At 37.7% G+C, this 21,143-nt stretch overlaps 4 protein-coding genes across 11 annotated transcripts in view; 2 read left to right on the top strand and 2 right to left on the bottom strand.

Annotated features, from left to right (window-relative positions):
* Positions 1–452: 452 nt before the first annotated feature.
* On the bottom strand, positions 453–5,059 carry LOC113667104 (uncharacterized). Of its 2 annotated transcripts, XM_089201719.1 has the most exons (4): positions 4,949–5,059; positions 3,364–3,956; positions 1,644–2,461; positions 453–778 (listed from the first exon to the last, which is right to left on the bottom strand). In XM_089201719.1, exons 2-4 carry the CDS (start codon positions 3,863–3,865, stop codon positions 584–586), a joined length of 1,515 nt encoding a protein of 504 aa, XP_089057845.1. In that variant the 5' UTR covers positions 3,866–3,956; positions 4,949–5,059; the 3' UTR covers positions 453–583. The 2 variants fall into 2 exon arrangements, with proteins under 2 accessions (XP_089057845.1, XP_089057844.1); XM_089201718.1 differs by lacking the exon at positions 4,949–5,059 and having other exon boundaries at positions 454–778; positions 3,364–3,994.
* LOC113667067 (uncharacterized) lies at positions 5,021–11,518 on the top strand. Of its 2 annotated transcripts, none has more exons than XM_089201716.1 (4): positions 5,021–5,841; positions 7,206–7,347; positions 7,883–9,201; positions 9,826–11,518. In XM_089201716.1, the coding sequence occupies exons 1-4, from the start codon at positions 5,368–5,370 to the stop codon at positions 10,036–10,038; spliced, it is 2,148 nt and encodes a 715-aa protein (XP_089057842.1). In that variant the 5' UTR covers positions 5,021–5,367; the 3' UTR covers positions 10,039–11,518. The 2 variants fall into 2 exon arrangements, with proteins under 2 accessions (XP_089057842.1, XP_089057843.1); XM_089201717.1 differs by having other exon boundaries at positions 7,886–9,201.
* A 1,488-nt stretch (positions 11,519–13,006) lies between these two features.
* LOC113667057 (ciliary microtubule inner protein 1) lies at positions 13,007–15,086 on the top strand. The gene is made up of 3 exons (XM_027182853.2): positions 13,007–13,225; positions 13,386–13,467; positions 14,077–15,086. Exons 1-3 carry the CDS (start codon positions 13,170–13,172, stop codon positions 14,347–14,349), a joined length of 411 nt encoding a protein of 136 aa, XP_027038654.2. The 5' UTR covers positions 13,007–13,169; the 3' UTR covers positions 14,350–15,086.
* Positions 15,019–21,143, bottom strand: part of LOC113667058 (uncharacterized) — a 30,946-nt gene continuing 24,821 nt past the window's right edge. For all 6 annotated transcript variants that reach the window (XM_089201713.1, XM_089201714.1, XM_089201711.1 and 3 more), the window contains exons 42-52: positions 20,537–20,602; positions 20,309–20,414; positions 19,789–19,978; positions 19,067–19,146; positions 18,840–18,932; positions 18,295–18,354; positions 17,855–17,905; positions 17,185–17,282; positions 16,978–17,107; positions 16,656–16,714; positions 15,019–16,363 (exon numbers count right to left, since the gene is read on the bottom strand). In XM_089201713.1, the coding sequence (XP_089057839.1) occupies positions 16,228–16,363; positions 16,656–16,714; positions 16,978–17,107; positions 17,185–17,282; positions 17,855–17,905; positions 18,295–18,354; positions 18,840–18,932; positions 19,067–19,146; positions 19,789–19,978; positions 20,309–20,414; positions 20,537–20,602 (1,069 nt within the window). In that variant the 3' untranslated portion in view covers positions 15,019–16,227. The remainder of the gene's footprint in view (positions 16,364–16,655; positions 16,715–16,977; positions 17,108–17,184; positions 17,283–17,854; positions 17,906–18,294; positions 18,355–18,839; positions 18,933–19,066; positions 19,147–19,788; positions 19,979–20,308; positions 20,415–20,536; positions 20,603–21,143) is intronic.

A 21,143-nucleotide genomic window follows, 5' to 3' on the forward strand; every position in this document is an offset into this window, starting at 1 on the left:
CGATCAGAGAGGATCATTTAATGGCGACTGGCGGACTTGAATTTACCAAAACATAAGAAAAGCGTGAAAAATCACCCAATCCTACTCCGACGGAATCCATTACTAACTTTTACCTTCGCAATTTTCAGTAGCATTCCGTGCATAAATCGAATGTTCCATTTCGCTTGCTATGGGGGCAGTCAACCTCCGCCAACAGAAACCTCATTTAAGTAGGCACTTCTTAAAAATCAGACACGAAGCTACTGTCTATGCAACATTACAAACATACAGTTTCAACTTTTAATGTAGGACGTCTACATCTTGTGCGGCAATTTGTTTGGTTCACTCTGAAGTCTGATTAGGGGATTTCAACTGTACTAAATAAGGAACTTCAGGTTTCAGCGCCCACCATATGCTTAACATTCTTCGTTCGTCTGAGAAGGTGGAAAATTCGACATTTTTGAGACAGCATTCAATTTGTAAAGGAAGCTTGAACTTAAAGGAAGCTTGAACTTTAAAAAAAAAAATACATATTCGGTTGTACTAAAATCTGTACAGAATCTACTGCTGAGAACAAGTACTACCGCTTTATCTCTGTGGAAAATTACGTCGACTCCAAATTCTCGATAATCTCTTCCATACATGGTCTTCTGTCAGGCTCTGTCTGAATGCAGCGCCGTATCAAACCTCGAAAACCGTGATTCGTTACCATGGCTACTTGCCCTTCGCGATTTTGAGGCTCTGGTAGTTCCCGGACACACATTTCGCAAAGGAGAACTCCAAAACTGTACACATCGATCTGAAAAGGATACAAAGAGCAAAAACTAATCAGAATAGCTCAGATTCATTAAAGAAAAACCACTCGCTATATTTTCCTTTGCTTTGCAAGGCGGGCACGCTCTTCCAGGTTAAAAACATGTAATAAATTGTTTTATCAGTGAACTGTTACAGTCGTAAAATGGTTAGAAAAACCGGCTCATATATATTTTCAACAGATTTAGAAGTAGAAAGGGAGTAAGTTTCTAAAGAAAATGTGGTGCTCCGTCTGTGGGAGAGTACAACAGGGTAATTTGGTAGTATCAACTGAGTTGATAACGGAAATTGGCCACAGTAAAGAATTTGAAAGCTGACGATTCGAGCGTTAGCCCTTCGTCAGGGCGAAACAAGGAAGGAGACAAAAGGAACGCTCGGGTTTTGTTTTACTTGATTGGTGCCAGAACTACAGCGCCTCTTTCTCAAACAATCAGTACTTGATCACTCGCGTTTTTCAGCGCTTCAGAAAGTTTGCTTTTTCAATTGAATTCGCATTTAGTCTTGGTTTCACAACACTTAAAAGATACACACATAGGTTACTGTTGGTTACAATAGCATTCCAATAATTTGAAAAGACTGACCAACGAAAACTTCCTATCAATTCATTCAGTCACAATTTTTGAGCGCACAAAAGAATGTCGAAGATCAGTGAGCTCCAAGTCTCACTTGCAGCGCTGTCGTTTTCATTATTGATATCAGCAATGTTACGTTTGTGACACAAGGTTTAGAAGCTTAAGAGTTAGTGTCTTCTGTCAGATCAGGTTTGGAAGCACCGAGCACTGATATAACTCGATGAAAACTGGCTCAAAGAAAGTCTAATTCAATAACTTAATGAATGCACATCAACCAACCTTAATTGTCTGATTTGAAGTGAGTGCGTCCGGCGCACTATATATCATAGAACCAGGGGCAACAGTCATGGTCTGTTGTATGAAGTTAGCGGTTCCGTAATCTGAAACTTTGCCCCGCCATTGTTTACCTTGTCGCCATAGCAACACATTCGCACTGCTGATGTCACGGTGGATAATGGGAGGTTTGCTCAAATGTAAGTAATTAAGCGCTTGTGCTATGTCCACGGATAAAATAGAGATGTCTGAAGTAGGGAGAGGCTGCTTCTCTAACAGTGTTCGTAAACTAGATTCCATGAGCTCTGTTACAAACAAAGGAGTCCCTTCATCATTTGTAGCCCCAATGAATTGTAGCAAGCAAGGATGGCGGCACCTTGATGCAATGTTCATTTCCCGCTCAAACAAACGTCTGTTATGCGGAGAAAGTATCAATTCATGGATCTGCTTCACAGCCACTTTGCAGCCTCTAAATTTTCCCAGCAGGACTGTGCCCCACCCACCCACACCAAGGCAGGTATCTGTCATGAGAATCTCATCCCGTGATATAACCCAATCACGGGACACTTTTTGTTTGCACTCATCCAGTGTTTGTTGAATTGTGGATAAAGTTTGTTCCAGCTCATTCACATGTTCATCTTTGATTCTCAATTCTCCTTCCAAGCAGGCAATTCTTTGTTCAACTTCTTCTTTTGCGTGCTTTGTGTTCTCAAGTTCCTCTTGAAGGCCCTCTAGCTCTGTTACAAGGACATTTCTTTCTTCCTCCCATTTACTTTTCTCAAATTGAAATTTTTCATCCAAATGCTGATGTCCAGAGGAAGCATCTGTGATTTATCAAATCAATTTGAAATTTGTCTCTCACTTTATAATAACTACATGATCTCTTAGAGAACATCCTCCCAACTCCCATTAACTATTAATTCTCTCCTCTACCTACTACACATTTCCATGTGAATTAGTTATGAGAACTTAGTGCTAGATCAAGATAGCAGCTTCTACCTGATAAGTTTGAATATTCTCATAACCTGTTTGCTGAATAATGTATGTGTATTATAGAGAGAAGTTTCATGTTAATCACTTTTGGGAGTTAAAGGGTTAAGAGGCTGCAGGTGAAACTACCAGTGAAATGAATGAGAAATGAGGGAACCAGCTCAGCCAGACTATTAAAATCTGATTACTAAAGCTACAAAGACACAGTTGGAGACTTAAGTTTAATGCTTCCCCCCCCCCCCCATGGTATCCAATAGTTCATTACCAGCATTTTAGCAATACAGGAAATTCTTAATTGACCAAGCTTGTTTACTCAAGATGGCTGGACAGTGTACTTAGTTTTTTGTTTTGGTTTAATTTATTTCTTTATTTGTTTGCTTTTTTCTTGTTTGCCATTTTATCAACCCTTTGTACACCTAATCCATCTATTAAAAAAAACAGTGACAACAACAACAACAAAAACTACAACCAAGTGTATAACCATCAGTCGTTACAGAGCATGCTTGGTTAATGAGAAGACAATTAAACAATTTTATTCTAAAAAGTACATGTTATCAGCTGTAATTGCAATTATCAAATCTATCACTGTCACAATTTCACAAAATGACATTAAACATTATTTGTGGAAGAAAGGAGAAAATATCACAAAACCAGAGGAACACTTATACCTCTGAACCAGATGTAAAAACTCTTATAAATTACCTCAGATATAAATATGGAAGACTAAGTTACAAACCTAAGTTCAAATCTTGTTCCTTTCTGCTGAACTTTTGATCACCTAAAAACTGCATCCACTGTGGTGTAGTTGATGGTAGTGCCACAGACCCTGCCACATTGCTAGGTGACCCTGCTAACAGTGGAAGAAGCCCCAGTGGTTTTGGACTACTTGGGCTGAGTGCTTTACTTCCAGAGTTTGAGGAACCACTGATTACAAGTGAAGTGATACCATCAAGACTACTCGATCTCTGTGAAGTTTCTATTTGTAGATCAACTGGTGAATATGTGCTGGAGATTTCATTTACATCAAGGGTCCCTGTTAAGTTTGATGGAGCTTGTACATCTAGTTTCTCATTTGCAATGTCACCAATTCTTCCCTCATAGAATTTGTCTGGAGAAGAAGCTGAAGGAAGAGAAGATTCTGTTTCCCTTGACTTTCTCCTCCAAGAAGGTAGTCTTGGTCGTCCCCTTTGAGAATCTGATGTGTCAGGTTTGTTCATGTCACGCCAACCTCTAGGCATTGTGGGTTTGTACTGTATATCTGTATCCTGATTTTCAGCTTCTACTGATATATCACTCAAAGATAAACAAACCCTTGCAGTTGTTCACAAACTACAGAGGAGAAGTTGACAAGGCAATGGTTAGCAGAAATCAATAATACCCAGGAGAGTCCACTTTTCAAGAAAGAGTTCGTGGTACTTGAAAAATATTCACCAAATGATCTACAACCTCAGTATCAAGTGTTAGGTAGAAACTAGGTCTTCACAATTCTATAAGATCTACAAGACAGAATATCCAACATCAAACTAGGGGTTCTGGAGACACAGATTCCAATCCTTCTGGATTATCCCATTGTCCATTGCATTCAAAATGAATCACCCACACTCCTATAGACAAGTTACCAATTATCATGCAGATTTAAGGACAAAAAAAAAAAACAGGAAAGATTTACCCTCATTAAAATATAACCAGGTTTTCAATCTGTAATTTTTCTTTTAAATCACTGACTATCAATATGTAGGACAAAGCAGTCTCTAAAAATTTGGGGTTTGGGTTTGCATATGTTATTCTACTCATGAAACATCTCCACATTTCAGATTCCCAGCAGTTGACATATATACGAACCCAATTTTAGAATGTGGGTTGTAGTTTGTAGAAACATATTGACTATGAAAGAGGTGGAAAAAAAATTAAAGCAGGGGATTCCCCTACTCCCCCCACCCACTCCCCCCACTCCCGTTACAGTTCGCACACAACACCTGAGTTCGCCTTATGCCTCTTCAGAAAATGTCAACCAAGTTCTACCATTCGTTGGTATTTGATTTTACAAACTCGTAAACGTATCTCTTAAAACTTGAATAATTAATACCACGCACATACATTCAAATAAAAATGTTGCTTTCTGAACCGGTGAACTCGATGTACACCCAAGGGAGAACTCGAAATTCAGGACATTCAGGGGACGGGCCGGAAAGGCGAGAACTGCAGATTAAGGGAAAAACTTGATATAAAATAACTGAAATGTAGAATTGTACGAAATATTTTAACCCCCCAAAAATTCCAAAAGTGCATTAAGTGTGTAGACGTTGAATATTTCAGGGTACCTGAAAGGTTGTTCATTGAAGTCCTAAACCAGCGCCATCTTGAATATTTTTATTTTCCTCCCCAGGCTTCTCACGGGCAATATACACATAATGGCGGAAGGAGTGTTGAAGGCGGGTCCCAGGTAGTCCGTTGAAATTTTCGCGACGTTTCCTTTAGTCCAAGTATTTCAGAGCCTAGCTTTCATTTATTTTTCTCTTTGGGAGAGTTTAGATGGAAATAAGTATACGTTTTTTTCGCAAAATCACCAAGCCTTTTCTACTCCCACGGCTGCAACTTCATCGTGAAAGTATCCTGCCTCGTCATCGTTTCAATTTCATCATCATCTTCAGCTGATCGTCGCTTGCTATGAAATAATATTTACAGTTAGGGTGTGGTGGTTTATTTCGAATTTTAAAGCGCGGAAATAACCGTCGGAAAGATGGAAAAGAAGAGTAATTTCATTCTCCTTCGCGATTTGGAAGACCCTTCGACCCAAGATTCTAGTGTACTGTGGGGAATGTTGACGAATTATGTATACGGAACGCAACCTCCAGTAGCCTTGAAGGGCGAATTATTTGAAGCTCGTCCAGTAGAAGAACAACCCACTGGAGACAGCGACAGAATTGCTTTACGTGGGCTGAAGCAGAAGTGTCTGGAGGTCGATTGTCTTAAAGAAGATTTACAAGTAATCACACCAGAAGACGCCCAAATTTTGTTGGCTGTTCAATCCTATAGTGAAAGATGTAACATTGTGAACGACAAGCAGGATCTTCTGAGGTGGGGTTTGACGGAGAATGAAGGATGTCATGTGCTTGTTTGGTTGGATGATTTGAAGAAGAATGTGGATGCAGTTGTTCATTACAAAGGCGCCCTTCCTCCTTATGATGGGATCATGTTTGGCGTTGAGATTGTGGTAAGTGCAGTTATGTCTCCATTTTTCTTCCATCAAGATCAGATCACCATTTCCAAACTGCATTTGATGTAGTTCCTCTGCTTTACTCCAATAGATTTTAGAATATTCTGTGATAGATTCCTGTTTGAATTGCTGCCCATGTGATCAATAAACCTAATTAGCTTGCACTATTTACCCATGTCAGGTAATGTGGAAATACTCACAAGAACTGTTTGTTTTTAAATTCCCCCTTTATTCACTTGCATACACATGATAATTAACAAAAAGATAAAAACTGGAAATTCTCTTGAGACCTGAAATGAGTAAACAAAACATGCAACCTAAAGAGATCTATTGATAGAGTACTGAGCTTGTTCTAAATGACTTTGCTCAGTCTCAGCAAGTACACATCAGTGTATTATTGCAAAATTCTAACCTGACAATACAAACAAAGTAACCAAACCAAAATACAGTGGTAAATGTGAAGAACAACTTCCTAAAAAAAACCTGTTGGTGGACAGTTTTAAACACCTGTCAGTGAACAGTAGGTAATCTGTCAGTGATATGTCAGTGAGTTGTTGATAACAATATTATTTTATTACCATATTTATCCTCCAAATGGATGGTACATTGGAAGGAAAATGTATTCTCTGAATTTTCTGCCAAATTTCGCACCATGCGTGTGTATGTGTGCATGTGTCAGTATACCAGTAAACAATATTTTATTGCATTGTGTCTCTTTTTTACTTTAGACTGTAGAAACTAAGTTATGTTTGTTAGTCACCAAATATTTTTTGTGTCTGCTATGATAATTAAAATGGTTAAAACTTGGAATGTTGTCATAATTGGAGGGAGGGTAACTTTGTGTAAGAAGGACACCAGCCTCAGCATATGGGTGCAAAATCAGTCAATATTTCCTCTGTATTTCTATGACCCAGTTTACTTTTTATACAGTCAATTTGACTTTTTATACAGTCAACTTTTTACTTTTTATATGGTTAACTCAAGTTTTTATGTGGTCAACTTTTTACTTTTAATAAGATCAATTTTTACTTCTTATATGGTCAACTTTTTACTTTTTATATCGGTCAATGTAAGATGTAGACTATGAACCAAGGTTTAAGTGCATACTGAGGGTAAAATGCAGACCAAAGACTGCAGACCAGGGGTAAAATTCAGTTTTTAATTACAATTTACAAAGCTTGCACTTTAAAAAATTTAACACAATATGGCCAATACAATGATTTTTAAGGTTTTCTTTAAAAATTTAAATGGACCATTTTTTAGCCTTTAATAAAGCTAGTTTGAGAAAATAGTTTTAGATAATATATGATTATTTAGGCATCACTTCAAAATAATTTTTCATTGTTCTTATTGATAATCAGGACCCCCGTTTTCAAAACAGAGGAACAACAGATGGAGTATTCAGATGTCAGAGGTACTTCAAATGTTCCCCTGGGGCTGGTTTGTTTGTGTCACTTGATAGAATCACTGCTTCTTTGGAAGAAACAGATCAGCAAGTGAAAGGTACAAAAAGATGGTAATATTTGAATTGGATGAAATGAGAGAGTAGAGAGTAGCTAAGGGTATCTAGAGGTTGTGTGAAGTCAGAGAAAATATCCCTGACCTCACCCCCCCTTCCTTTGTCATGAAGGGACAGCCCTTTATCCTCTCAATCCCAGTTGTCACCCACAACATCAGGTCATTGTCAATTAAAACTCAAAGGAGGAGCTAATATTTAGATCTAGGAGACAAAAATGGTAGATAATATAATAATAATAATATTTGTAAAAATTAAATAGTAATAATAATGCCCTTTTAATTGCTACACATTTTCTTGGAAATTAGCTATGAGAATTTGATGTTTGATCAAGAAAAGAACTCCTACCTGATGAGTTTGAGTATTCTCACTACCTGTTTTCTGTATAATGTATGGATATTGTAGGGAGAAGTTATGCATTAATCACTTCTGGGAGTTAAAGGGTTAAATGAAACAACCTGGAAATCTTAACCAGTGAGAAGGGTAACTCTTTTTTTTTGTTTGTTTAATGTATTGATTCAGAAGACAATGACCAAGATGAATACACTTGCATAGGAGAAAGAGTGAAGAATGGTGGAGATGATTCTGGGATGGAAAGCTCAGGACACTCTCTGATTGAAGCTGAGCTTCTTCAAGGAAGGAATGATGCTTTAATTCTGGATGAAAATGACATGGATGGATCAGAAATTATTGACAATATAGAGGAATGTGACACTATCGAGCACGGCTCTGAGAGTCTTGAAAAGGGAGAGAAATCAAGTGAAGACGAAGCAGAGGACTTCAAACAGTTATATCTCCAGCAAAAGAAGCTATTGCAGGAGACGCAGTATCGTTTGAAAGAAAGCAATCTGAAGATTGTTAGCTTGCAAAAGCGCCTGGACGAAGAGGTTACACTCGGAGGGAAGTTAAGAGAGAAGTGTGATGCTTTGCTCAAGAGTTTAGGTGAAGAGGCACTTCACCGAGCCGAGGCAGAGAGTTTGTTAGAGGAGGAACGAGGTAAGAATCGTAAGATACAGAAACAGTTTGACCGCGAGTGGGCTGAATTTGAGAAGAGATTAATCGAAGAGCGCGCCATGAGATCAGATATTGAGCGACAATCAAAGGGCTTCATGAAACAATTGGAGGAAGAAAAAAGTTGTAAGATGGCGTTACAAAGAGAATTGGAGGCCTTGAAAGAAAGACTGAATCATCAGGAAAAGTACGGCCAGTACAATGAAGGACCACAAGATTCAGTGATATACGAGGAAAAGTGTGAAAGTGAAGCTCACACAGACCTGGAATCAAGTGACTGGATAATCAGCCGAGACGAAATTGAAGTATCCAACGGAAAAAGCTTAGGCACTGGTGGTTGGGGCGTGGTGAGGGAAGGAAAATTCCGCGGCTGTAGGGTGGCGGTAAAACAGATTCACGAACTGATTCTCTCCCCTCACAACAGGCGTTTGTTTATGCGTGAGATGGAAATTGCCTCCAGGTGTCGGCATCCCTGTCTTCTTCAGTTCGTCGGGGCAACGAATGATGATGGCGTCCCGTTGTTTGTCACAGAGCTGATGGACACCAGTTTAAGAGATCTTCTTGAGAAACAACCGATCAACAAAGTAAACATTGTCACTATTGCGCTTGACGTGGCCAGGGCTCTGAACTATCTGCACCTGAACAAACCTTCCATCATTCACCGCGATGTGAGCAGTGCTAACGTGTTGCTATGGCGACGAGACAACCAGTGGCGGGCCAAAGTGTGTGACTATGGTACTGCGAACTTCATGAGACACTGTAGGACCATAAACCCAGGGGCTATCGTATATTCTGCACCAGAGGCCCTCTCGTTAGAGCAGTCGCCAAAGGTTTGATATTCTATTACTCGGTTGTATTTCAAGGTGGGAGAGTGGGGTGGAACCTGACTCGTTCCGCGTCAAAAAAAAGCACGTGAATGATGAAAGCGAGTCACAGATGCTCTCAACGGAGAAGAAAAAGGCTGATTTGCCCCTTTCCCCCTTTCCAACGCGTGCTTGTCTCTAAATGAAGAGACAGTAAGTAGCACATTGCCTACGCAGTTCAACACTTTTTTTATGGTAGAGTGCTTTCTTATTGAGTGTCACAAAACCACACTAAACATTCAATCGCAACTACCAATCAAAAGAGACGAAAACCCACAAGAAGCCAATGAGAATTCAAATGTATTAAATTTAAATTGCGCCAAGTGCGGGAAAATGTGAGTGTCGGGAAAACCCAAGTCGTCGATTGGTTTCTGATGTGTTGAGATGCTGGCTCGACTAATCATGAAACTGGATCAACCCAAACCGCTTCAATTCTCAATTAAGTTTGACCCGAAATTGAAAGTTGGTTGTCACATTTCTAAGTGTTTTGGGTTGATTATAGCCCTATGATGAAGTTCTTGACCGGAAAAGTCAAGTACATTTACTTTGAAATAGTTGCCCAGCGATTTTAATTTTCTTGACATTCCACAGATCGACGTTTACAGCTTCGGTTTGTTGCTCTGCGAAATGTGCATCCGGGAACTCCCCGTTCCTCGTCAGACTGAAGACCAGATCTCATTGATAAAAGATGAAGTCTTAAGAAACCTGGTGACAAGTTGCGCACGACAAGATCCCGAAGAAAGACCGAAAATGGCCGAAGTAATCGGGAAACTGGAACAAATGGAACATACAAGTGATATATAGAATGTTATAACTGAGGTACTGTAAATTATTTAGGTATGGTAGGGGAAGGGGAACTTGACGATCTGGAAATAGACGAATAATTAATTTATTTTTGACCTAAATAGACTTCTATTCATGAGGTTTTGCAGTGGTTGTGGGTTAAAGAGGATGACGTGAACTTTAGGAATTTTTGATATACAGCTGAACACCGATAACTCGAACTCTCGGTAGCTCGAATTTCCCGCTAAATCGAAGCAAACTGATTTCCCTTGGATTTGCCTCATACGTTTACTGTAATTTTAACCCCTATGACTCGAAACCCCGCTAACTCGAAGCGATTTTCACTTCCCTTCAGGTAATTTTCTTTGTAATTTTACCCTCGATAACTCGAAGTCGATTTCCACTTTTGCGGACTAATGAGCCATAACATTTTGCACCGGAATATTACATTTAATCTCGTTTATATATTATGACAAATTGACCTTTTTCGATATCACACGTTTGTAGGTCCGTAAACAAACAGTTTTTACAGTTCTTCCCGGCAAAGAGAAATAATGCGCGTAATCTGGAATCGATTTCTGGTCTTTTTGTGCAAACCCCCTATACCTCAAAACCCCGATAACTCGAAGTAATTTCAATTTCCCTTGGCAATTCGAGTAACCGGGGTTCAACTGTATATGCATTTGCGAAATATTTAAAGTTACCCTTGTTCTTTAGAACTACCATATGAAATGCATTTAAAAAAATTAACAAACAAACACAAAAGATAAAAAAGAGAAAAAAATTCTAAACGGAAAAGCTCAGGAACTAGATGAGGTGAAGCCTTTCTCGCTTAGAGGGTTATTTGTGCATTTGAGTGGGATGCCTGTGTCCGAGATGTAGATAGTCAAGTGCATTTCTAATAGGACATTATATTTTACAGTACAATTCTTTGCCTTTGTCGTCTGAACTTTAATTAACTCCTGAAAAATTTGATTTGGATATCAATGATAAAAAAGTTTTTTCTTGTCTCGTGGCAAACTAATCATAATAATGTTTATTGAAAAAAATAAGTATCCTGGCAAAAAATACTTGGGGATTTTCAATAAAGTTGGGGGTAATGGATGTATTCAATTATTTTAAAACGTTAGGGAATAGCTGGTGGATTCTTAGGATCTTCTTAGATAGGATAGGAATTAAAGTTTCTCATAAGTTGATTGATTTTCATTTTTCAAGGATTTTCCTTTTCGTTGCGCTCACAAGTAATTATTTTAGTAATGTCGCATTGTTGGAATTCTTACACAGTTTTCTTGTCTTTTTTTTTTTTTCGGTAACATTTAAGGGCAAAATTGCTTTGTTACGACTGAATGAATCATGTGGATAATGCATAAAGTGTTAAAACGTATTAAATATTTTGCGGTGATAGCACAATGTTTGCAAGAAGACTGGGCAGTTTGTGAAGAACTATGCTGGTTTGTAAATTTATATCGAAATGTGACAATTAAAATTAGGTTATTGCGAACTGTATGTCTGAGACCGACGTGCACAAGACTCGTCCATCTTCATATTACCCGTGCCCAACCTAGGCCTGCTGGGTCAAAACACGATTGAAACTACTCTTGGGTCAGCTGCATACAACAACTATACGTTGCCATGGCAATTAAACCAGGAATGGAGCTAATCGTGCTTTGAACAGCTCAGTCCAGAAGACCAGGGCCCATTAGTCCGAAGGCTGATCAGCGCTAACCCAGGGTTAAAATTTTATCCAAGTTTCTTTGTCCCTTTGTTTGAAAGTCTTTCTCGGACAATTTTCTCTCCTCTTTGATGGGCATCCAGTCATCAAATTGTAGATAAAAATAATTGTACTGAAGCTTTCGAATCTTAAACTAGATTTCACACTTACCCTGAGTAATCTTAACCCAGCTTTGAACAACTAGGGCTCAGCCGTACCCTCCCCCCCAGGGTGAAACGGTTTCACTTTGGGGGGGGGGGAGGGAAGGGTACGGCCACACATAGGCTACCGAACCTTACTGCGGGAGCTTATTATGGTTCCAGTAATATTCCCTTGGACACGATGCTAATCCATCTCGGGGTAACCCGACAAGTTCCCTCACAGGTGTCCCAAGCTCACGTCTCGAGAAAAAGAAAAAGATTAATTCGTAAAATCGTCACACGTCGTGTGACGCGGTGTTAAGTTACGCGAGGAACCGTTGGGAATATTAGAACACGCTGTGGGGAATGGCGTGGGGAACGAAATATGGTCGATTTACAACGCTTAATACTCCGAAATATGAACATTTCATACATAAGATTAAGAAAACTTCCTCACTTTTTGTGTGTCCGTCGAAGTTTCTCGAGGTCTCTGCCGTTTTAAACTTGCTTTGCCATCACTGTTATTCCTGTCCCTTTGGGATGCCTGTGGTTCCCCTAATGATTCATTGTTCACATTTCCTGGGTGGGGACGGACAATGTCCCAGTCGTGTGTCTTTTCCAACAACATACCACAATGAACCAGCCAGGCGTTGATTTGAATTCGGACTTATCAATCAGAATTAATTCCAGTGTTTCTTCCTAAGAGAATTGGTGACTCTTCAATTGCAGCTCATCGTATCCTCTAGTCTAGATCTCCGGTTTTTTTTTTTTTTTTACCAGATCTTCCTCTGACTCGTCAGTGCCGATTTTCACCAGCGTGTATTCCACCAAATCACCAGTCGTAGGGCCTCACGTGGAAATAAAGTCGGAAAATCATGAGAAAATGAAACAGAACTAAAAAAATATTTGAGCATTACCATTTTAACAGTCAAGGCAGCTTGTATGTGGCCTCCTCAGCAGGCGTTATTTAGAAAACAACTTCGGCGAGGAAGACTAGCTCAATTGTCAAACCCGAAAATTTTTTTGTCGCTTTTCCCAGTTCAGTTCAGACATTTTCTCTCATTTCAATTCATTCTTGTTATTACGGGAAAGTTGATTAGGAATTTGGCACAGACAAAGTGAAGTAGCCCTTTGTTATGTCTTACAACTACGAGTCAGCACGACGCTTGGTCACGTGGATCACCGGTTACTAAGGACAACAAAAGCACTGCAAACCCTTCGTTCACAATTACTTGCAGATTTCTCGAAGTGTACTCAAACGTCAAAGTTTTCTCCAAACTATACAACTGAAAGATATCTTCATGGTGTTTGGGAAAAGCAAAACGGGATTCAATTTTGTTCACCAGGACCAGATCTGGTGGGTAACGTGTTTGCTACTCAATTTAAATTCTTCTTTAGTCGAACATTCGAACATGATCTGTAAACTGTAATATGGAGTTCATTGAAGTGCAGTTCTACAGACGATTTTAAAGTGTTAAGCTTCAAATTAATCGAGCTTTGTTGATTAATTTAAACAGGAAAGACCACATCGGCCACGAGCACAGTGCATCAAAACGTTGGCCCGAGAACTGGGGTTTTCTGATCGGACAGTACAAGATTGTAAGTTTTGCCTTTTTTTAATGTCAACAAAGAAATTTCTTTTGTGTAATGTGAAATATTAACCAAGCCTTGTAGCTTTTAATTAACATAGCTTGTCTCTGAGACGTTAAGAGTCTTCTTTATTCCTTTGAAAATATTGGGCTGTATTCGAATGTTTACTTGGACTCTATACGATTTCCATGGAATTAATGGTTGCGTGATGATTCAGACAGCTGTTCGGTTCATTTAAGTTTGTAGAGAGCAAAAATTCCGATGTGACAGTTCTTCATTTTCACTTTTTCCAAAAATGCCTTAAAATCAGGGAAATTAGGGATTTTTGTCCTTTCCAACCTTTTTGAAGGACTCAAATGAGATGCCATTAATGTCTTAATTGACGGGTTAAATCGATAGCAGGCAAGTTTAATGAACTTTCACGTAAGTAAACACAGCTTTCCTCTGTTGAACTTCACTGTTACAGTCGCTCATAGTAACAAACCAATAATAATAATTATAATTATTGGTGTGTGCATGTAGAAAATAAATTTAAGAATAACCTATGGCAACTCACTTCAAATCTTGTGCGAGTTACATGCATTTTATAATTTGTAAATATTATTTTATCTCCTCTAGTTGGCAAATGAAGATGAAAGTGTTGCAAATGGAGCGGCCGCAGTAAGAGTAAAGCAACGACGTGAGGCTCTAAAGCTACCACCCATTGACGCTAGTGTAGCGTCACAACTGTCAGTCGGCAAGTCAAATGCAAAATTTCCCACTAAGACATCTGAAGAGGTTGGTTGGAGATCAACTCAACCATCTTGCAACTTGGAAAGATATGGACGATACACAAAATTCAAGTCATCGTTCCTTGGACAAATGAAATGGCCCCCAGAAGCAGTAGATTAATAATTATTAATTGCTATTTCCACTCACACGGATGATAATGTTAGTGTTAAGTTTTCAAATGGGTTGTTGATTAAGCATCTCACGCATTGTACATGGCTTATTATGTAATAGAGGCTATTTAATGGTTGTAGGCAACAGCCTGGTTTTCTCAGGTTTCTTTCAGGTTTTAACCAAAATAGTATTAAATGCCATCAATGGCTTATGGGAAGTAGAATTTTCCACCTAGCAGGACACTTAAACTTAACTACTAAATTGCTTTAAAAAAATTTTCTTGTATTAACAAACTTAGTGGTAATTTACTTTGAAACATATCTTCTTACCATCAAGGCCAATAGATTGGTAATTATTTTTTTAAATCTGACAATTGGAAGTGAACAATTGATGGCATTGTTACTTGGATGTATTGAGTGTTATTTATTTTAATACTCTCATTCCCTCATACGAATGTACTTCAATTATTTTTGACTAACTAAAATAGCTATGGTGTTATAGCAAAAATATCTGATTTCAAAAAGACATTTGGAAAACAGGGAAAATAATTTTTTTACATTTATGATTGAAGTGTTAAACTGGTGTGGTAGTCAGGATTTTTTGCTGAAACAGTGCAAAAGAGGTGTTATGTGCGTGACAAACTTTGTTGCAGGTAGAGAACAAGAAATAAACACTAAATGGGTTTGTAAATAAACACTTTATTGAAGTATTGTTGTAATTAAAAAAAAAGAATTTCAAGAGTGAAATATTCTCTCTTCAAAGAATAATTTATTCAATTCATTCTTTGGTCTACATAGATTGACATGCTGTGCATGTGGGTCAGGGAATAAGTTACATCAATTGATACAACACTTACTATTAAAGGAGTTCATTTTAACTTCAATCCATTTCTAGGCGACCCTCACTTCACACTTTGCTTTGTACCAAATAACAGGAAAACAAATGACAGCCATACATAAATTGTAGTCTAAAATAAATATAAATTGGAAAAAGAGTTTACATACAGCATACATGCATGCAGGCCCTCAATATCAGCACTGCCAGATAAATGTTCCTCTGTCTGTGGTAAGATTTGGGTCAAGTCAGAGTGTGGTTTCAAGGGGGTCTGATAACACTAGACCCAGGTTGCATTGCCTAACCCTTTCATCCTTAAGAGTAACAAGGTTCTAATTTCTCCTTACAATACCACCCCTGAATAAAAAGTTTAAGTCATGAGAATAAAGAAAATGATCAGAAAGTACAAAGCTCTTGATGGTTTACAAATTCTCTGTAAGAACCTTGGAAATGTATAGGGAACGGTAAGGAGAATATGCTTGCTGATGTCAGGGTGTAAAGGAATAAGACCTAATAATTTACAGCAGGTGAAGAAACGTTTGTGCTGAAGCATTAGCAATGAGGGCTTGCTTTAAGGTATTATTTACTGCAGTCATAACATTATTGCTTGAAACTATACAGTGATAATGCTTATGTTTTGTCTCCTTCATTCACTCCTCATCCTCTCTCCCTGGCCTGAATATAGTTCATGGAAAGATGAAGTGCAAAGCACCTTTAACTTTTTTTCAGTTAAGTTTTCACACTTGACAGAAAATCTGCCCTAGAGAGAAAAACTTGTGATTTGGATATAAAGGAGAAAAAAATTGAATTTGTAAATATACGCCACTAAGTGCCACTTCACTTTTACACAAAACCTGCAAATATTATTATCAGGCACCAATGTGGAGTTATGTACTCCTTCACCTTAAGGAATATATTAATTTGGAAATTTGTTCTAAGGTTAATTTAATTTGTAATTTCACTTTATTATATACATCAGTATCTTACACAAATAATATATACATAGTATAAATTTAGTGTTAACTTATTATCTGCTGACTTTACACAGTTGAATCAATCAGAACTTGATCCTTGAAGCTGTACTGTGATAATGACATCAGGGTCTGCTGTAATAACCAGTGATGCCTCATAGGACTTTCCAGGTTCAGTTGGTGAGAAACGCACTGGCAGTCGCACAAACCGCAAGGCTCTGTTAGAGTAATACAACATTCATGGTCTTCTTTAATTTGGAATTGTACATTCCTATTGTGCATCCTTTCACAGGATCATTGGTGAGGCACTTCTCATTCCATCAGAAAGCAAATATGGTGGCCTATTGTTTGTTTCTATTGTTCCTCTCTAATGTTCCAGTATTCCAGAACTGTAGTGTTCTTTTTCTTTAAGTAAAATAATTTTGGGTCCACTCTCACCACAGAAATAGTTATGTTGAGTTTAGAGGGCAAGGTTTAACTAAATGTTGACTCATTATGAGAAAAATATACCTCACTGAAAACTTTGAAATCTGAACAGAGAAAGGTGTCTTCATTGATGAGACCCGCACCTGTAGTATTAATAGAAATAGGTAAAGCAGATGAGCAAACATTATGTGGAATATTTTTGCCCTTGGTGGGTAGTGAAGGCTTTAAAATGAAAGACAATAGAAATACATTCCATGCATACTAAAACTTTGTCATGGATTTCAGCTAAACTCCTGCAAAATAAGGATTACAATTGGCTTTCTTGTGAGTAACAGATTACCAAAGGTAAGGCACACTCAAGGTCTTCACTCAGAGAATAATTAATAAATACATAGGAAGTGCTCACCCCATATTGGTCATCCTTTGAGCCATTGCAGATTTTCAGCTGTGCTTCACTTGTTGCCCCTGCTGCTGTAACAGGAAATTTAAGCACATTTTCTTTAATGTAGAGCCCTTTCTTGACATTCTTGGGTGATCTGAAAAGAAACAAAAATTTGATGAGCTTGGTAATGCCACCTTCAAAAGAAATGAAAATAGCTCCTGCTGAAAATACCTCAATGGTTCTTTGATGGTAACTTTTTTTGATTTCGCAGGCAAGAAAGTGTCAATGTCTTCACTTGGTTCCACAAACTCATCAGTTCTATCAATGGCCTAATTAGAAAGAGAAGCATTTCAATTTAATTAGAGTTCCTCAGCCCTGTTTCTCATGTAATAAAGATGTATCAAATTATTTCCATTATTAACATAGTTACACAACTTGAAAGCTAAATCGAGCCGGAAATTTTAAATTATGAATCAAGCAATTGCAACAATGTTTGACCAAACCAATTCATCAGTTATTTTACATAAAAGCTGTGTAAGTGATGACCCAAAAAGCAGAAAGTAACATTTAGTCAAAGGTTATATCAGTTACAAACTTTATGGTGGTTTGACCAACACTTTAATCAGACACAGAACTAGTGTGATTCAAATTTGGGAGGAGACAGATGCTTTTCATTATGTTGCAAGCTCTGGACAAAGATAACCTCTAGGCTGGTGAGGAACTGAACCTCAGACCTTTGGATTCGGCACTTTGGCACTCTTTAGCCACTAAACCACAGACACTCTGTGGCAATATGGTGAGTTATGGGGAGTTATCAAACTGGCATTGAACAAGTTCTCAATAATGATTACTTTATCAGAGATTAGGATAATAATAACTAGCATCATGTTTCACAATCTACCTGGCCATGGAGAAAAATTTTCTGTTTTGATTTATTTGCATCAGATGCGGTCTAACAAAAAAGCACAAGAAATTATAGGTCATTAACAAAATTTCTACCATCTAATTACTGATAGGGAAATATCTGACCCACCAACCAACTCTTACCAAGAAGACTCATAAGAAGAAGCCCCTTGAACGATTCAGTCAAAACTCATGAAGACAAGTTTCTTCACAAGGACAGAGAAAAGCTAAGCTAAACAGCAGTAGTTACCAGGATTTTTAACCCAAGGTAGGTGGCAGGTACTGGTACAGAAAACAAAAGAGGCACTGCCTAGCTACTTTTGATTTGGACAGAAATAATTTATTTTCAGATGTCTTTTTTGCCCCTTCTATTCTCCTACGAGTGCCTCCTACTTTGAAACCCATAAGTAATAATACCAGCTCATTTTTGTCACTCACCATAAGATCCCAAGATTGCTCATATTCACCAGCATCTCTTGGCTGAAACTTAACAAAAATCTGCAGCAGAGAAACAGTAATTGACGACAAGTAAGTATTAATAATGATGATCACACTTTTGCCCATAAAAAGAAAAGTTGATCATTAAAGACCCAGTTTTGACTAGTATGCATTATGTGCAGCATTGGTTATCAATCACCATTATATCAATGTTGATCATTCCAAAAGCTTTGGGGAAACAATACAAGTCTCCCTTTTGGGAAATACACAACAAATAAAGAGGCATGCTATGCATAATGGCCAATACTGGGTCTTTAAATGTGTTTTTTGTCGTTATAAAAATTCAAGGTAAGCTTTTTTTAAGTTTCCAGCATTTCTCTATAAGAAATGTCAAGTAGAGTTATGTTGAAGGAAAACAACTTAAATCTTCTTTAGAAATTCAGATGTCTCTGTTTGTCTCTTTAAATCAACTTTGTTGCACTTTGGCAGCAATATAGTACACACAGCTCCACCAAGAGCAGGATTTTTTATTTAGCTTGAAATACCTTTGTTGTTCTTCCAGCCTGTATGGTTCCTTCTTGTTTTGCCATGCTGAAGGCGAGATATGTGGTTCTACAAATATTTCCAGTGTCATCCACCTATGGTGCAAACATTTTTTAATACCATCCTGCTTAATTTTTCAAGAAGAAATATCCATTTACATGGCTCTTGTATTTGTGCTAGAATATGATGTTGCTAACTAAATGATATTACAGTATCCAAGTGTACAAACCTTCACATAGGCTGGTGCCACTGAAGACAAGTTCCATGTCAAATTCTCTGATGCTGTGTTGGTGAGTGATATCTCTGAAGCTAAAAGTAAATAACAACAAATAGAATTCAGTGTGCAAAAAAAAAATTACTTCAATACAGCTAAACCTTTGCTAAAAATTTAACTCTCCAAGGCAGGTCCTCTGATAGGTTGACACTACATTAAGGTACATCATATAGAGAAAATGACATAACTGACTGTGAAAATATTAATAACAGAAAAAAAAAAAACTATTTATCTGAAAGTTTTGCTTTCTGTTTTGTTACATGTGGTTGTTGTGCTAGATTTCCAATCAAAACATTATGCAAAGAAAACATAGAGTCACAGAAGTATGAAAAATTTACTACCAGGATTGCTGGATCAGACCCCATGACATTTGGTGATTCCAAATTGTCATATTGAAAGAGATAGCTAGGAAACAAACTGACAGGGCCATTTTTACTGCCAGTCATCAAGGCTTGCTTATGGTCCCTACTAACTCATATTGTCATATGCATAAAAACCTTTACCCTTAAATCAGATAAATCAACATTTATTGTAGCTAAATAACCTTACACTTATATACAACTCACTTGATAAAATTAATTAAAATGCTACTAGGAACTCAAGAATATTGCAGTTATATTACAGTTTTGTCAAATATTCATCCCAATGAAACATTAACAACATTTATCGAGACTCACTTGTAACAGTTCCAATCACTGTCCTCTCAAACACAATATCTTTGTTTTTTATTCTCAAGGGAGGCAAATGATTTGTTGGAAGTGGTGTGTTTCCAGTGACCATGGTGGGTATGGACTGAAAATTGGATGTACCAGATTGATGTGGTGAATTCTCTAAAATCCTTTCCTCTCTTATCTGCACTCTGATAGCCTGCATAACACATTAAAATGAGAACATATTATTTCAAAAGGTAAAATGGGTTTGCAGGTACTTCCCAGAAAAAAAGAAAAAGTCAGTACTAGGACATGGTTCCAGACAAGAACATGGGATAAAAGAGAGCAAAAGTAGAAATTGCATGTTATACATACATGTAACCATCTTCAACTTCTATTCATTGTTTAGACATACATAGAGAAGTCCAACTATTATAGACCTTTCTAAAACTCCCAACAGTGTTGCATGTAGGTTATATAAATGCTAATAACAAGAAACAAGCTGCATTCTTGTTAACACACAAAATCAAGTTTAATTTATCAATACCTGCTGTTTACCATCACACTTCAAATAAATTGTACCTCCCCAAGGAAGAGGAGTGGAAGAGCTTGAAAGATTTGACTTTGAACTAACCAACACTCTGGCCTGACTCCTAATAATGGAGAAAAAGAAATGTTTGACAAAGGTTAGTACTGGTGATGGGCTTTTTGTTCAAGCATAAGCCATGTCAACAGAAGAAACAATAAAAATCCCATTAAGATACTTTTTTCCTACCTTGGTGGGATTTCTCCTCTTTCAGGTGTAATAATGATGGAGTGTGCAGGCCAAGTAAACTCAAATCTAAATTACAATAAACATGAAAATACTTTTAACATCAATACCACTCTAAAAAGTTCTTCAACATCTCCTTCACTTCTTCATATAAATATTATTGGGCCACCTTGCATCTCTACAGAAGATATGTTATTTCAATCATCCGCTCAAATACTGAATTTCTAAACAAGAGCATAATAGAAAGTGACACCAGGTTTAAACTGGTCTGAGCTTATCCCAGTTCTAAAGGCATGAAGAGACTTGATGTATTGCTGCCTCCCCTATTTGAGAAAATACAACCAGCATCAAAATTAGCTGACACATCAAATTTGAAGAGTCCTTATTATGTGTAAAATAAAACTTCTTTCTCTGCCACACTATAAATCATTCACAAGACCCCACTCCCCTCACCCATTCAATGTTGCCTGTATGTAGCTAAGGGTTCATGGAATCACAATATTGTTATGGGTGGGAGGGAGGGGAAAAAAGGATAAAATTGAAGTAATAGGGGTTGAAAAAGTCAATGTGTCAAAAATGTTGTTGCTGTTTGTAGACAACAAAGTTCATC

The sequence above is a fragment of the Pocillopora damicornis genome, chromosome 3, assembly GCF_964200805.1.
Source record: "Pocillopora damicornis chromosome 3, jaPocDami1.2, whole genome shotgun sequence".
In the NCBI taxonomy this organism is placed as follows: domain Eukaryota; kingdom Metazoa; phylum Cnidaria; class Anthozoa; order Scleractinia; family Pocilloporidae; genus Pocillopora; species Pocillopora damicornis.